Raw genomic sequence first — 15,247 nt, forward strand, 5'->3', positions numbered from 1 at the left:
TAGTTCACAGGGTTGCTGTGAGGATAAAATGGGAGGAGAATCACATATGTCACCTTCAGCCCCTTGGGAGGAAAAGTGGCATATACAATTGTAACAAATAAATTAAGGAGACGAGAGTGATGTGAACAACCAGGGCCTTTTATTTGTGCATCACAATCAGTTGCTATTGCTTCAGAGAGAGAGAGAGAGAGAGAAAAGAAGGAGGAGGAAAAGGAGGAAAAGGAAAAGGAAGAAGAAGAAAGATCACAAGACATTCCAAAGTGTTTTTACTGTTCCATGCACTTTAAAACAGCCCACTCCTAATTATGGGACAGCGACCTCAGAAGGAAGGAAAACCAGCATCATCCAGGAATCCCATCCCATTAAAAACCAAACTCTCACGTAATTTACAAAATGTGCAAAGTTATAAGATTACAAACAATAGTTAAAAAGCATTTTGCTTACTAACATGAAACACCACTGTTCCGTGATGTATCATAATATAACCAGGCATACGGGGTTTTCTGGGTCCAGGTGGCTCTTGCAGCACACGGTGCTAGCCTGGCTGACCTATCCCTTTGGCACGTGGGAGAAGGAAGGAGCAGGTCACAGCACCCCCATCCCCCCCCCAAAAAAAACCACTCATGGGGCAGGGGGTCTTGTGCTCTGCTCTCTCCCTTCTGCCAGCCGCCACCTGGGATGGCTTCAGCGTCAACCACTAGAAGGACCACACGGAAGAATACATAACGTATACAGAGGGATACAATATGCATCAACAGATCAACTGCTCCTGTCCTGCAAGTGAATCACACACTTTATTTTTTAAAAAATATATAAGCAGGAACCAGGAGCAATTGCTATATATTCATTACCGAAAGTATCTATAACCGTTAATATCGGACTTGCCAGTCACCAAGACTGAGCCGCTAGAGGAGTAGCGAGCACTGAACTCTCCACCCCATATTGAGAGATGCCTCCTCCTACAGTTCTGGAGGTCAGGGGAGTGTGGGTGCCCTTTGAAAGCTGGGAGAAGGCAGGAGGGCAGTTAGAGCACAGGCAGTACTCTCACGGCTTCCAGTTGTCAGAAGTTTTTTGTTTTTTTAAAATCACAGCAATGTTATGGGAGAGCCTGTTATCCCCTTTTGCCAACTTCACCCTTGCCCGGATGTGCCATTGCTCTTATGCGAAGAACAAGCCTTGCCTCTGAACAAATGCTTGAAGGGGAGGGAAAGGTTGTCCCTCCTCATCCTAATTGCTCACTGGCCCGTTCAGGCCTCAAAGCTTCAGATGGTGTTTGGGAAGGACCTTCCCAGGGGAATCGCAGAATTATAAAAGTCAGAAGGGACTCTAGGGGTCATCTAGCCCAACCCCCTGAAATACAAGAAGAGGACTTCCTCCCTCCAGGGCTGAACCACTGCTTTCCCTCCACCTCACACCCCGGGGTTTTGGGACTTGTAAGTGAGGATTTCGGCGGCGAGCTGCTGGGGGTCGAGAAGCTGCGGGAAGCGGCTCATGACCGCGTCCACCAGGTGAGGGTGGAAGATCCCGCACAGGCGGGTGTGCACGTTGGCCCGTTCCTTGGCAAAGTGGTCTGTTGCGGCCCACTGGCAGGAGGCCTTGTCGTAGGGTAGCTGGTGGCCCCTCAGCCCCTCCCTGGGGGCTGTTGGCTGGTAGGGCTCAGACCAGTACTTGGGCCCCAGAGAAGCCCTCGAGTCAGCAGGCAGGCTGTACCCGGGCAGGGAGGGAGGGAGGGCCCTGGCAGAGGAGGAAGGCACCTCTGGGTTGTAGGGCAAGAAGCCAGCGCCTGAGCCCGCAACGGACTTGTGGTAGCCCTGGGGCTGGTAGCAGTTGTAGCTATTGGACTCGGGGCCCAGAGGGTGCGGGTAGGTGGGCCTCTGCCCCCTGCTGTGGTGGGGGTGAGTGTTGTGGCTGCCCGGGGGGCTGGGCCACATCTCGGACAGCTGGCTCTCCAGGGAGCTGATGCCAGAGTCAAACTGCTCCTGAGACACGTAAGAGAGGGAGTCCATGTGGGGAGAGGCAGGAGGCGGCGGCTGGTACCACTCTGTAGGCCGGTAGGTGCCACTGCCACTGCTCTTATGAGGGGCCCCTTTGAGCAGGAGGTGTGTGGGGCCTTCCCCGTGCTTGGCTTTGTGGGTGGAGCTTTTCTTGTCCACGGAAGCCTTCTGAAAGGGGGTCTTTTCACTCTCGGGGGGCAGGGAGCCCAAGGCTTCCACCTGGGAGGGCCGCCGGCTCCCCCTCTCCTCCTTGGAAGTTGGCACGCCCCTGGTCGGGGAGAGCCTGGCGTTGGCGCGGAGCTCGTCAGCCACGGAGCGCTGCAGCTGGTTGAGGCGCTCTGGGTGGTAGAACTTGCACTTGACGCCGTAGGTGCATTTCTTCCCTGGAAAGGGAAGGGAAAAGGGGTTGAATGTGGGGCAGAAGTACCGTAGGAAAAATGGAAAACCCTCCAGGCCCAGAGAGAGAGAGAAAGAGAGGGAGAGAGTTTGGTGCCAGGGGTGGGTGAATGGAGAGTGGGGAAAACCAGCCTTACCGTAAGGGCACTGCTGCTTCTTGTGCTCAGGAACCACCGGCTTCTTCCTCAGAAAGTTGTCCAGGCTGGGTCCATGACGCCCAAGTGGATCATCGGGAAGCATGAACCTGGAGGCAGGCAGCACACACCTTGGTCAAGAGCAGTCGTTCCCAGAGGCCATGATTCTCCCCCTCCCACCACAGCCAGCGACAGACAGAAAACCCAAATGGCCCCTGAAAAGACAAAAAGGGTTGCTGCAGTTCCAACTTCTTTGGGGAGGTGTTTCCCCTGCCCCCCCCCGGCTTGTGCCCAGGAGTAATCACTGAGAAAGCCCAGCACCTTGCCATGCCCACCCAAACCTTTTACACGGATGGGGCAGTGTATTTTGGTTCTGCTGTCCCTGGAGATGAATAGGGCACTGGGGTCCTACTCCTGGCCACCACCACACCTTCTGACCCAATTCTCCACTGACCAAGTCTAGCTTCCAAGGCCCCACCAGGCATGCTGCTGTCCTCGCCCCAAATAAAGCTTATCTTGGCAGCCATGTCAGCTGGACACTCCCAAGAGTTCCTCATCTCTTCTCTCCCATTCTGTGTCCAGCCACATTCTCCCCCCAGTCCAATTTCCTTGAGCGCTTAAGGGACCTACTTGTCATTGACGAACGAGTACATCAGCAGACGCTTCTCGATGAACTTCTTCCACTCGGGCCGCTCCGCCTGCAGGTCTCGGTAGACGTCGTTGGAGACCACGATGCCGTCCGACTCGTAGGCCAGCTTCACGATGAAGCGGTCGTCGTAGCAGACCACCCGCTTGCCCCCCACGCGCCGGGAAGGCGTGAAGACAAGGATCCTCTTCTCCTCAAGCTCGCGGAGGATGTGCTGGTCTGAAACAGGACACACCAAGGTCACCCTCTGCCCAAGACAGCTCTAGGAAGGGCCAGGCATTTGCGGAACAATTCGTGAGCAAACCAAGCTGGCAGGAGGCTGGGGGAGGCCAACTTTCTAGAGCAGGAACCTGAGAGACGCACCCTGACCTAGGTAACACTGCTTGCTGCTCACACTCCCAAGCAGTTTTGTTCCATCCCTACCCAAATTAGAGCGTTCCCTCTTTCTCTCTCTCTCAGATGCCACATCACACCCTACAGATTTGTTTGATTTGAACCCTCCTCTTGGGACATGCAGTGTGTGTGTGTGTGGAGGGAACCCAAATTAAAGCAAGTCTTAGAGATGAAATGTCCACAGTCACAAACCTTTAACGTAAGAACATATGGTGAGCCTGCTGGATCAGGTCAATGGCCTATTAGCCTGGCATCCTGTTCTCACAGTGGCCAACCAGAAGCTCCAACGGGAAGCTCACAAGTAGGACTGGAGCACAAGAGACCTCACAGGAGGTTGGGAGAACAAGTTCCATAGTTTAATGGTGTTCTGTCTGGAAGACTTTCTTTTCTTTTACCTTTCCTGAATCTTTGCCATTAGAACTTGCCGTAGCAAGGAAAGCTGATAGCGCTTCGGCAAAATGTTCAGAATGGGATTCTGGAGTGTTTCTGGAGGGGGAGTTCTGACCTTGGAGCATCTCGACATCCTTCTGGTCAGGTAGAGGCAATTCAGGGCAACCCAAGAGGCAACCAGGGTGACTATTTGGGTGGGACAGCCAAGCCTCATCTGACATTTCAAAGTATGTGGGGTGGAGGGTGGGCAAGGCAGAGGAGTCAGCCCTGATCTATCCCATCCAGTGCATTCAGTCATCAGCTCAATGTCAAATGAAAACAGACACTCCCCTTGCTATCAGTCTCAACCTACTTAACTGTGTCCATGTGCTCAACGCATACCTGTGATTGGGACGTCAGGCCTCGGCTGCTCCTTCCTCCAGGATGGCACAAAGACAGTGATGTCTGTGTGTCCTCGGTCAAGGAACCACTTCACCGCCAGAAAGATGCCCTGGCAGGAGAAGACATCTTTGTCCCCATGGCTGCAAAGATACAAAGATTCACAGGTTCAGTGTTCAGGTTCCCATGTGACCTGTGTGTCACGAAGGCAGAGGAAACCTCAGAGGAGATCCACTGGGCAAGCTCTGTACCCTGCTGTTATTTGAAGCCAAAACTCACAAGGAGATGCTGAACACCCATGACCTTCTCCCTGCTGCTGCCGCTATTGCCTCCTTCCTTCCCCACACCACTGGGGTGCCCCTTGACCTCATTATTGGAGCGAATATTCCTTATGTTAAATGTTGAATTCAGCCCTGCCACCCAGTCCAACAACCCCTAAGAAGAGCTAGCAGGATCAGGCCAAATGCTCATCTAGGCCAGTATCCTGTTCTCACAATGGCTGACCAGATGCCTGTGGAAAACCCGCTAAAGGACCCAGGTGCAAGAGCCCTCCCCCTTCCTGTGGTTTCCAACAATTGGGATTCATTGCTGCTTCTGAAGCCAGAACATAGCCATCATGGCTAGTGGCCCTCGATAGCCCTCTCTGCCATCATGGTTTATAAATGATACAGATACACAAAACAAAGTGAAACAAAAATAAATAAATCTTGTTCTTTTGAAAAACAGCTCCTCTGAAAACATGTTTTTATGTGTGCCTGGAGTGGGGGGGAATCACAAGAAAAGTCTACTGGATCAGGCTAATGGCCCAAGTAGTCCAGCACCCTCTTCTCGCACTGGCCAACCAGATACCCATCATGGGAAACTTGGAAGCAGGATTCAAGCATGAGAGCACCGTCCCCTCCTGTGGTTTCTAGCAGCTGGTATTCAGAAGCATTGCTGCCCTCTTGACTGTGGGGGCAGAACATAGCTATCCTGACTAGCAGCCAGCTTTTTGGAGTGGAAGAGGTCTGTTAAAGCACTTTTGCTTCCAGGCTGGACATTGCGAGCCCTGGATCTCATCCTCAGCGTGCCCTTCACTGCCTGCTCTGCCTTTTCGCCACTTGCACCAGCCACCCCCCCCCCCCACCTCCCTTTTGTTCTCTTCCTGCTCAAATTAGCTCTCTCCAGGTTAATGTACAACATCATCGCTGATAAGTTGAGGTATGCAGTGGATACGGACTGAGCTCCTGCAGGAACTAGTCTGGGTAACACAGGGCAGACTTTTCTCGCCAATTAAGTACCTTTTCCAAGAGGAAGTGTAAAGGGGAGTTGGGAGAGGAATCTGTCCTTCCCAATGCCAATCTTTCCAGCTGGGGGCTCAAGGACATGCACATCGACACAGTGCAAAGTTTTCTAAACGCACCTAAGCCAAGGAAAGCGGCTTTGAATGCCAGGAGCGCTCAATCCCTCCCAAACTAGTAAACGGCGGTCTCCCCTTAGGCATGCACAGAGCACAGCCGCTTCCCTTTGGAGTCACTGCATCCGGCAAACCTCTTCCCCGCCCACAACTCTGACATGGAGGGGGCAGAACTTCCAGATCCCAGCCTCTCCCACAAGAAGCAGCCGGGTCAGATGCTCCTCTCTGGGCAACAGTCCAGCGCCACCAGCTTACGTTCCCTGGGCAGTTTCATCAGAGGGTGAAATCCACTTCCTGCCCAAGGCCTTTGTGCAATTAGCACGTGCGCCAAGCGGGAAGGAAAAATAGGACCTAGCAGCAGTGAAGCTGAGAAATGTTCCCCCACAAAGAGCCCCATAATACAGTAATATTTGCATAGGGTGCATATGCTAATTCCTTCTGGCAGAAAGAAATGTTCCCATAGCTTTCTGATCACCCACGCCCCAAAAGATTTAAATTAGGGGCCAGGTGGGGATGATCATAGAATCACAGGTTTGGAAGGGACCCCAAGGGTCATCTTGTCCGACCCCTTGCAACGTAGAAATAATCACAGCTAAACAAATCCTTGACAGAATTCCTGATGGGAAGAAAATATGACTTTCTACTAAGAGAGTGCCTTATATTTTAATGGGGCACTGATGTCTTTCCCAGAGCTTCCTGTTATGATCATGGTTCTAGAAGCTGGCCTTTCAAAATCAAGAGAGAAACAGGAGGAACCTCAGGAAGCCACACCTGCCCTGGGTGCCCCTGGTGGTTCCAAGGTCTCCGTAGCCACAGGGCAGGCAGGATGCTCTCTTGGCTTCCAAAAGGGCTCAAGGAAGGGCCGGCAGCGCTTGTTTATCAGCTGGCTTCCTTCCTGCAGGTTCTCTGGGGAGTTCGCGAAATAGAGCTTCAGACACAATGAGGTAATGATAGAATGCAATGTAATATCTATAACAATTTCTAAGCCTGAAGGGCCCCCAAGCCTGGGAAAATGACGTGTGGCAACAAAAAGACCCCCTCCAAGTGCCAGGCAGGTCTCTTTGGGGAAAGTGTTCTACAGCTAAGGGGCCACAACTGAAAAGCTCCCTCAGAGCATCAGAAGAGCACTGAAATCAAGGCCTGCCCAATGAACAGGTGGATCCTTTTTCTACAGCTAGGTAAAGCCCATCAGCCTTGGAAGGAGCCCAACTAATCCAAACACCAACCCCCACCATCATGCAAGCAGTCAATTTTATTTTATTTTTTTAAAAAGCCAGGCAGCGCCCGTGGGGTATCAAACTGTCGTTAAGCAATTGGTGAATCTGCAAAGATTGCTCCGAAGTAACCGCTAGGCTAAGCTGGCCATGCAAGCGGTCAATTGAGAGAATTATTTCAAAAAAAACCAGTTCATTTCCCTCCCTTTCTTGCCATGCAGAGATGATTCTGCTTGCAGAGAGACCAGCGCCTGCCTGTGACCAAGTCACCTGCCCCCTTACCTCAGAAAATTTATTTATTTATTTATTGTGTTTATATCCTCGTTTGTGGGATGCTCTCCTCAGGGAGGTTCGGCTGGTGCCTTCATCACACACCTTTAGGCACCAGGCAAAAACGTTCCTCTTTAACCAGGCCTTTGGCTGATTGACATTCAATGCCCTTTTAAAATGTGGAGGGGCTGGGCAGTTATTGGGTTGTTTTTGTTTTTATTTCTATAATGTATTTCGTGTTTTATATTGTGATTTTCTGTTGTAACTGCCCTGAAACCTGCGGGTATAGGGTGTTATATAAAATTAATAATAATAATAATAATAATAATAATAATAATAATACTGTTTTCTCCAAGGAGCTCAAGGTGACATGTACATTGTCCTCCCCCTCCTCACTTAATCCCCACAACTCTGTGAGGTAGGTGAGGCTGAGAGGCAGTGACTGGCCCAAGGCCACCTGGTGAGCTTCATGGCTGAGTGGGGATTCGAACCCTGGTCTCCCAAGTCCTAGTCCAACACACTAACCACTACACCACACTGTACCACACTAACATACTACACACCACAGTATGCTTCTGAATCGGGTACCTAGCCCATCTTTACTATATGATGCTCACATCTCTGTTATTCCCAAGCCCATTAAAGACCACATTAGCTGTGCATATTATAGGCCAATCTCCTTAATGAATGTAGATGCCAAGGTATTAACAGAAATCCTTGCTAACAGATTTTAGGCTGTTTGCATAGCTAGATCAGGCAGACTTTATTTGCCAAAGGCAGGGAACAGATGATTTGTTTCTTTTTTTTAAAAGAACTGATGGGCTGCAACTATTTTTCCTGATGCTGGAAAAGTGTTTGAAAAAAATATATTGGTAGTTTATTTCTGTAACTTTGAAAAAAATGTGTGTTTCCACAGGAATTTATGAATTGGAGTAGAATCTTACACCTCTCTCTCCCTAGTCCCAGGTGGACTCGACAAACGGAATTCATCTGAGTGAGTTTGGTATAGAGAGGGCTACAAGGCAGGGCTAATCTCTTTCACCCATTATATTCATGGTTACTGCCATTAGGGTGTGCAAATTGCCAGAACAGGGAAGGCACTACTGGTTTGGTGCATGAAAAAACTGGAATTTAAAGCAGCTATGTATGCAGATGACTGATTATTACAGTATTTATTATTAGCAGACTCTAATAGTCTATATAAACTAATGAAATCTATTAATTTTTGCCTAATTTCTGTCTACACAATGAATTATTTAAAATCCAAATTCATGCCACTGTGCACTTCTAAGTTATCTGGTTTATGTGACTAACTGGCAATTTTGTTGGTACCCAGAGGTAACATATTTAATTATTTTGGATCCTAGAGATATTTCTCAATTAATTAAACTGAATTTAAACAGACTGATTACAGAGATATCTCTTGATTTGGAATGATGGGCTTAGACTTAGTACTTGGGATAAGGTTAACATGCTTGAATTGAATATTTTGCCACAGATAACTCATGTGCTTTGTAGTATTCCTTTAGAAATTCCCCAAGTGCATTCACATGGGTTTAATGTGGCATTTTTGGAAGTCTATTTGAGAGGAACCTCTCAACTTCATTTCTCACTTAAAAAGATGAAGCTGTCAATATTGGAAAGAGGATTTAATTTCCCACATCCTACTTTACGTCATAAGACAAACCTTTTAGCTTATGCAAATGCAAATCTCTTTTTCTACAAGTACCACCCCCCTCCACATAGGTAGTTTTGGAGATGACCTACTTGGCACCCCAGTATGGATAGATGATGCTTGGACATGGAGCTATACAGCTTGGACTGTGCCTGTAAATCACAGACAAAAGTTAAGTGTGGATAATCCCTCAGTGCAAGGTGCTCTAATGCAGGCATAGGCAAACTTGGCCCTCCAGATGTTTTGGGACTACAACTCCCATGATCCCTGGCCAGGGATGATGTGAATTGTAGTCCCAAAACATCTGGAGGGCCGAGTTTGCCTATGCCTGCTCTAATGGTAGAGGAGGAAAAGCAATGGACCAGGCCAATGTTCTATCTAGTCCAGCATCCGGTTCTCACAGTGGCCAAACAGGTGCCCCAAAGGGAAACCTGCAAGCAGGATTCAAGCACAAGAGCACTTTCCCTTCCTGCAGTGTCCAGCAACTGCGATTCAGAAGAACTGCGGAGTCCAGCTGTGGACTCAGCCATCATGGTGAGGAGCCATCAAGAGCCCTCTCTCTCTCTCCATGAATTTGTCTAATCCTCTTTCAAAACCATCCAGTTGGATATCATCCTAGAGTGAATGTTTTGAATAATTTCTTTTATGTAACTGACAGAAAATAGAAAGTCCTTTTAATTCTTTCTCCTTCTCTTTCTTTTTCTTTGGTGCCCTCTGCTCTGGGCCATTATTGGAGTCCAAGGATTACACACACATGAAGGTGGTGGCTGGCTAGTAGAAGAACCATGAGTGAGAGACAGGGAAGGGAATATCTCCCAGGGTGAGAGGCAGGGGGTATAAAGGAAAGCTCCCAGGTGAGAGCTGGGAGGGTCTACCACTTTCTGTGAGCAACAAGATCTGCCTTTGAGAGAGGACTCTGCATTTTCCTTTTCTCTTCCTCTGTTTTTGTTTTTAGTTAGATTAGGTTTCCAAAATCTTATTGTATTATGAAATAGCTTTAACAAAATCTTATAAAAATATCCATCCATCTATCTAATCAGGAGAAATGTCAACTTTCCAGGGGCTCCCTCTCACCTCCTCCAAACCCTTTGACACTAAACCTTCCTGAAAGTTGACAGTAGAGAGGAAGAGAGAGTCAATATTAAAATATAAAATAGTATTATGGGAAGCAAATCCCACAAGTCAAAACTGAAACTTTCTTGAGGATCTAAGAGCAACTAACTACCAAACCCTCTTCTCCTTATTGCAGCTGCTGGAGAAAATTTGCATGCTGTTTCCTAGAAGCCTCATGTGGAACGGCTTGTGAAGGAGCCCAACAGACTCATCTGATGTGGCAACAACTGTGAAAAATTCCCTTAGAAGGAAGTGGAGGCCAATTCTCCTCCACTCACCCCTCTGAGATTTGCATATAGTTGCCTTGAGTATTATCCAGGGGAGGGTGAATCAAGAACGAACACAGCAGTTCGTCATTCCACTCTGAACAGGAAGCTGGCTCTGAAACTGCCCTGCTCTTCCTGGGTCCCGGTGGCTGCTTGTTTATATAAAAATAGCAAGGCAAAAAAACAAACAAACTTAGAAACAAAACAAATTAACAGTACACTTGTGTAGGACTTGAATCCCCCTCCACCCTGCTCCTTTAGGAGGGTCTGATGGACAGGAGGCAGGCAATAAAAAACCCTGAAACCTTAGCTGTGATCAAGGAGCAAATGAGGGTAGCAACAGCTGTTTGCCCATTTCCACCATAAAAAAAAGAAAATAGGCCCTTGCTGGATCAGGCCAGTGGCCAATCTAGTCTGACAGCAGCTGACCAGATGCCCTAATGGGGAACCAGCAAGCAGGACCCGAGTGCAAGAATCCCCTCCCCTCCCGTGGTTTCCAGCAACTGGGATTCAGAACCATGGCTGCCTCTAACTGTGGAGGCAGAGCCATCATGGCTAGCAGCCCTCTCCTCCAGGAATTTGTCTAATTCTCTCTTAAAGCCATCTGGGTTGGTGGTCATCACTTTCTCCTGCAGGAGCAAGTTCCACAGTTTAACTATGCCAAATTCCTAACACCACCAGTGCCTTGGGGCAAAGGGGGCAGGAGGTATCTGAGCACTACAGTAAGGATGCTGTGCATCTGCCTATTGGGGTGTGTGTGTGGGGTGGCGGACACACTATGATCCCAGAATGAATTAAGATGCCATTCTCACCTCCACTACCCTGATCAATGTTAGAACTTCTAACAGGCTCTCAACCTCACTAGGCCAGGTGAGGAAAGTTCTCTGCCTTTGAAGGGCTGCAGAGATGTCCCCGTTCTAGCAGTTAATTCTCAAATCAGCACTGCTTTCCTGGGGGACTTCTCCAAATTCAGAAAACATCCAGCATGGACTGTGTAGCTTCAGGTTGAGCGTTTTCAGGTTGCGCTCCACTGCGACCCGGAAGTAACAGAGCACGTTACTTCCGGGTTTCGCCGCTCGCGCATGCGCAGATGCTCAAAATGACGTCACGTGCATGTGCGAAAGCGGTGAATCACGACCTGTGCAGATGCGGTTGCGTTCGGTTCAGGATGCGAACGGGGCTCTGGAACGGATCCCGTTCGCATCCAGAGGTACCACTGTATATTCTCTGCTACAAGGGTACTCCAGAATCAACCACACAGAATTTGGCATTCCAGAATCGTGGCTTTCAAAACCAAAGAGCACCAGCTCATAAGCAATCGAGAAAAAGGTTTTCTCCCATTGACAGGAACATGAGAGTTTGCCATCGCTTAACTTCTTAAATGACTGGCAAGTGCTTAAATCTGTCAACAAGCTACAGCCAGTAACTTGGGAGTTGCTTCCCCAAATTCCACAGTTGAGGGGGGGCACTCAGCTTATAGTTTACTCAAAGAGGCACTCCTGACATTAGTTTCATTCTCTGTTTTTCCTGGCCACAGGCAGACTCCGGGAAGGAGTGCTGGCGCAAATAAAGGTTTTAGGATTCTTTTGCTCAGGGTACCTTCCAGAGAGGGGCTACATCCAGGCCCTCTCTGCAGTGGCCCTGAGGTGCTTCTGGGAAAGGGGCAGGTACATTTTGAGTCCTGGAAACTTATGAATCAGCACAAAGGGTAGTTTTGAGGCGAGTGTTTTATGCTCTCTTATTAACTGGAAGGTTGTAGGTGGGGTGGGTGGGTTAAAACACGCCAGCTAGCAAGGACAAATCTGCCCCAAGACATGCCCAGAACTCCTGCAGGGGGAAACTGGCCTTCCTACCCACAGTTGCTGCCTCTTACACCTGAGAAGCACCCCCCCCCGCCTGCTGCACCCCTTTGAAACCAAACCAAACCAAACCAAATCAAAGCAAATCAACTCACAGCTCTTAGATGAGCAACAACCACAAGAGAGAAATGATCACTATAGAGCAGGGAACCTGCTTGGTCAGATGCTTCCTTACAAGCATAATTCCGTCATAGAAATCCAGAAATCAGTGTTCCAACTTGTCTGTGAAAGCATGAACAAGCAACCTGTATGCTGCCACCACCTCTTTTAACCCTGGAGTAAAATTAACTTGCCAGGCAGATTCCTGGGCTTGAAACTTAATGTTTAAAAAAGTTAGGTAACTCTCCTCTCAGTGGAAGGGTTGCTGTTTCAGGAGGCAGACATCTTTGCCATCAGTTCCTCTCCACTCCCCATCTGCAGCTGCTTCCGCCCCATCCCTCAGGAGAAGAGACCCCCTGGATTGTATCACCCACTGTCAGGGGACAAGATATGATACAATAACCACACACCACAACACACCAGATCCCCATTGTAATTTTTGCCTGGATTTTATTGTCAAACTGGGGAGACCACCTCAGCTGACAAGCAGGATATACATATAAGACCACCATATCTACACAGGGCAGGATCTTGCCCTCTGGACAAAACAGGACACACAAACACAGGCCTTTCCCTCACAGCAAGGCAGAGGATCCTGCCCACAGTGAGAGGAACAAAAACATACAAACTTGTAGCACTAGGCCCTCCCCTTGCTTAAGGAGGTGGACGTGTTGGTTCTCAAGTGGCTTATTTCTTGCAAAACAGCAGAGCATGGCTTGCCAGCTGTGCAACACGGGTCCTGAGCAATCTCCCTTGCACCCGAGGCCTTTCATATGGCTGGAGGCTGGAAGAGGAGCAGGTCAGAACCTCTGCCCCCTCCCACTAGTTCCAAGCGCCACAATAACAACTCTTGCCCCATCACTGCACAGAAGATCCTCTTCATGGTCAGAAGGAGAGAAGGACTGCCCCCTTTCCTCAGGCACAGGAAGGAACTTGACAGCGTGAAAAACCCCAACAACCAGCCTGCTTTTCAGAGCCATGTGACATCAAGCTCTGTCAACGCCCCACGAGCCAGTCATGAAACCACTACAGAGGGAAAGTACACAGAGATGGAGAGGATAGGCAAAGAACTAGGGCGCTCCCTAGAATATTGACATCTGGGCTTAAAAAGAACAGCCAGGCAGGGCATTTAAGGTGTCACTCTCTGCTTACAGGATCATAGAACAGGAAGGGACCCAAAGGGCCATCTAGTCCAACTGGCGCCACAGTCCCAGCAAGCACCTCCCACATGGGAGGGAACGAGCCACCACAGACAAGGCCCTACCTCATGGCCACGTTGCTCCCATCAATGACGATGGGGCGCAGGTTCTCTCCATCCTTTCCCTCCAGAGGTGTGGCACGGGTGGGGCTCTGGTTTGCTGCACCCCCTCGTGGGACCAGTGGTGCCTCGGGGGCATCCTGGGGTGCCTCAGCAGGGTCCCTCTCCCCCGTGGCCATCCCATGCTTGACCAGCTCCCCGAGGACCGTGTTGGTGTCAGCGTTCAGGCCGTGCTTCTGGAGGACAGCCAGGATCTGCTCCGAGGAGTAGCCCAGCTTGCGGAAGAAGTCCACCTTCATCTGCGTTTCAGTGGTGTCCTGCTCCAAGGAGCTCCACGACTCCAGGTCTGCGTCAGACTCTTCTGGGCTTGGGCCCTTCAGGCTCAGGTAGCCACTCTCCTGCATGGAGCTCCCCCCAGGCTCCTCCTGCCCACTGCCACCAAGGCACTTCGCTAAGGGCAGAGGCTCAGGCCAGTGGGCAAAGCCACCCTGAGGGGCGGTGGAAAGGCCGCCTAAGTTCATCCTTTTCTCCTCTGGGCAGAATCTGCTCCTCATTCACATGCCAGAGCTACAAAGGAAAAGAGAGCAGATGTTTCAGCCAGACTTCAGGAGGGAGTCAGAGATCCAGGCTAGAGCACTCCTGACTGCTTAGCCACAACTCAAGCGTGGGGTACAGGAGGCTCCACGGGACAGAAACAGGCAGCAGAGCCCCACTAAAGAATCTCGCCCACTTCCCAGTCATGTGCTTTCCCTAACCTCGATCCAGGAGGCACCTCCAGCCAGGGCTGCCCCACCTGGACCCAGGAACTCGCCACTTCCGCCCCGCCTCGGTGACTCTACAAGGAGGATTGAGCGGAGTGGGGGGGGGGGGGGAGTCGCCCCCGATCGCTCCTCGCCCCCAACGGAGACGCGCGGGGGGCAGAGTTCAACTGCTGCTCCGCCTAAGGAAGCAGAGGGCGCGGCCTCGCTCCCCACCCCCTCCGCTGTCACCTGCTGGCGCTCGTGACCTTGACGCAGCCCCGGCCAGACCAGCCGCCACGGTGATGGGCGCGGGGCAGGAAGCGCCTCGTTTCCACCACCGTGGGGGCGAGGCAGCGCACCGGGGCGCCGCTCCAGGACACCCTTTTAAAGCCGGATCGCCCCTCCAGGACACCCGATTTAAGTTGGATTGTCCGCCCTCCCAAAACAAAACAAAACAAAAGCCAGGCCAGGGGTGGAGGGCGCCGCCTCCGCGCCCGGCCAAGCGGGCTCCCTACCCGGCGCTTCGCCCCCGCCGCCGCTTCTTCCCCTCCTTCTCGCTCTCCAGCTCGGCGGGGCCCGCGCGCTCCTCCATGGGGCCGATGCGGGACCGGCCGTGGCTGGTGCTTTATAGGGCGCCGGGCTGGTGGCAGCAAAGAGGCGAGGCGAGGCGGGGAGGAGCCGGCTGCTGCTTCCTGAACCGCCCTCCTCCCCGGTGCGCCCCGGCTCCGCCTCCAGCTCCTCCGACAGCGCGCAGCGAGGACGCGCGGGGACCCATGGCTGCCTGGCAGCGCCGCGTGGAGCTGCCACTTTCGCGGGCGCGACTCGAGCTGGTTCCCGCGGTGGCCGCAGCTGCTGGCTCTGTCGAGAGCGTAGCCCACCTCGCCGGGTTGTTGTGCGGAGGGAGAGGGCCTTGTACGCCTGCCTGAGTCACAATGGTATTGCTTATGTTGTAAAATTATACACCACTCGATTGTGAAAGCAAAACAAAATCTCCAAGCTGTTTACCAGAACAAAATAAGATTATCA

At 50.9% G+C, this 15,247-nt stretch overlaps 1 protein-coding gene across 1 annotated transcript; it reads right to left on the minus strand.

Moving 5' to 3' along the window:
• Positions 1-117: 117 nt before the first annotated feature.
• ZC3H12A (zinc finger CCCH-type containing 12A) lies at positions 118-14,937 on the minus strand. The gene is made up of 6 exons (XM_083452905.1): positions 14,737-14,937; positions 13,488-14,048; positions 4,335-4,474; positions 3,155-3,389; positions 2,528-2,634; positions 118-2,377 (listed from the first exon to the last, which is right to left on the minus strand). Exons 2-6 carry the CDS (start codon positions 14,033-14,035, stop codon positions 1,410-1,412), a joined length of 1,998 nt encoding a protein of 665 aa, XP_083309031.1. The 5' UTR covers positions 14,036-14,048; positions 14,737-14,937; the 3' UTR covers positions 118-1,409.
• Positions 14,938-15,247: the final 310 nt, after the last annotated feature.

This window comes from Podarcis tiliguerta (genome assembly GCF_965153285.1).
Source record: "Podarcis tiliguerta genome assembly, chromosome: 8".
Taxonomy (NCBI): domain Eukaryota; kingdom Metazoa; phylum Chordata; class Lepidosauria; order Squamata; family Lacertidae; genus Podarcis; species Podarcis tiliguerta.

What these genes read in the sequence shown, in the direction of transcription:
- ZC3H12A (XM_083452905.1), bottom strand. Translation starts at nt 14,035, where the DNA reads ATGAGGAGCAGATTCTGCCCAGAGGAGAAAAGGATGAACTTAGGCGGC. An exon ending in GCCTGACGTCCCAATCACAG is followed by an intron (nt 3,390 to 4,334) that starts GTATGCGTTGAG and finishes GTCCTGTTTCAG; the next exon opens with ACCAGCACATCCTCCGCGAG. An exon ending in TACTCGTTCGTCAATGACAA is followed by an intron (nt 2,635 to 3,154) that starts GTAGGTCCCTTA and finishes GCCTGCCTCCAG; the next exon opens with GTTCATGCTTCCCGATGATC.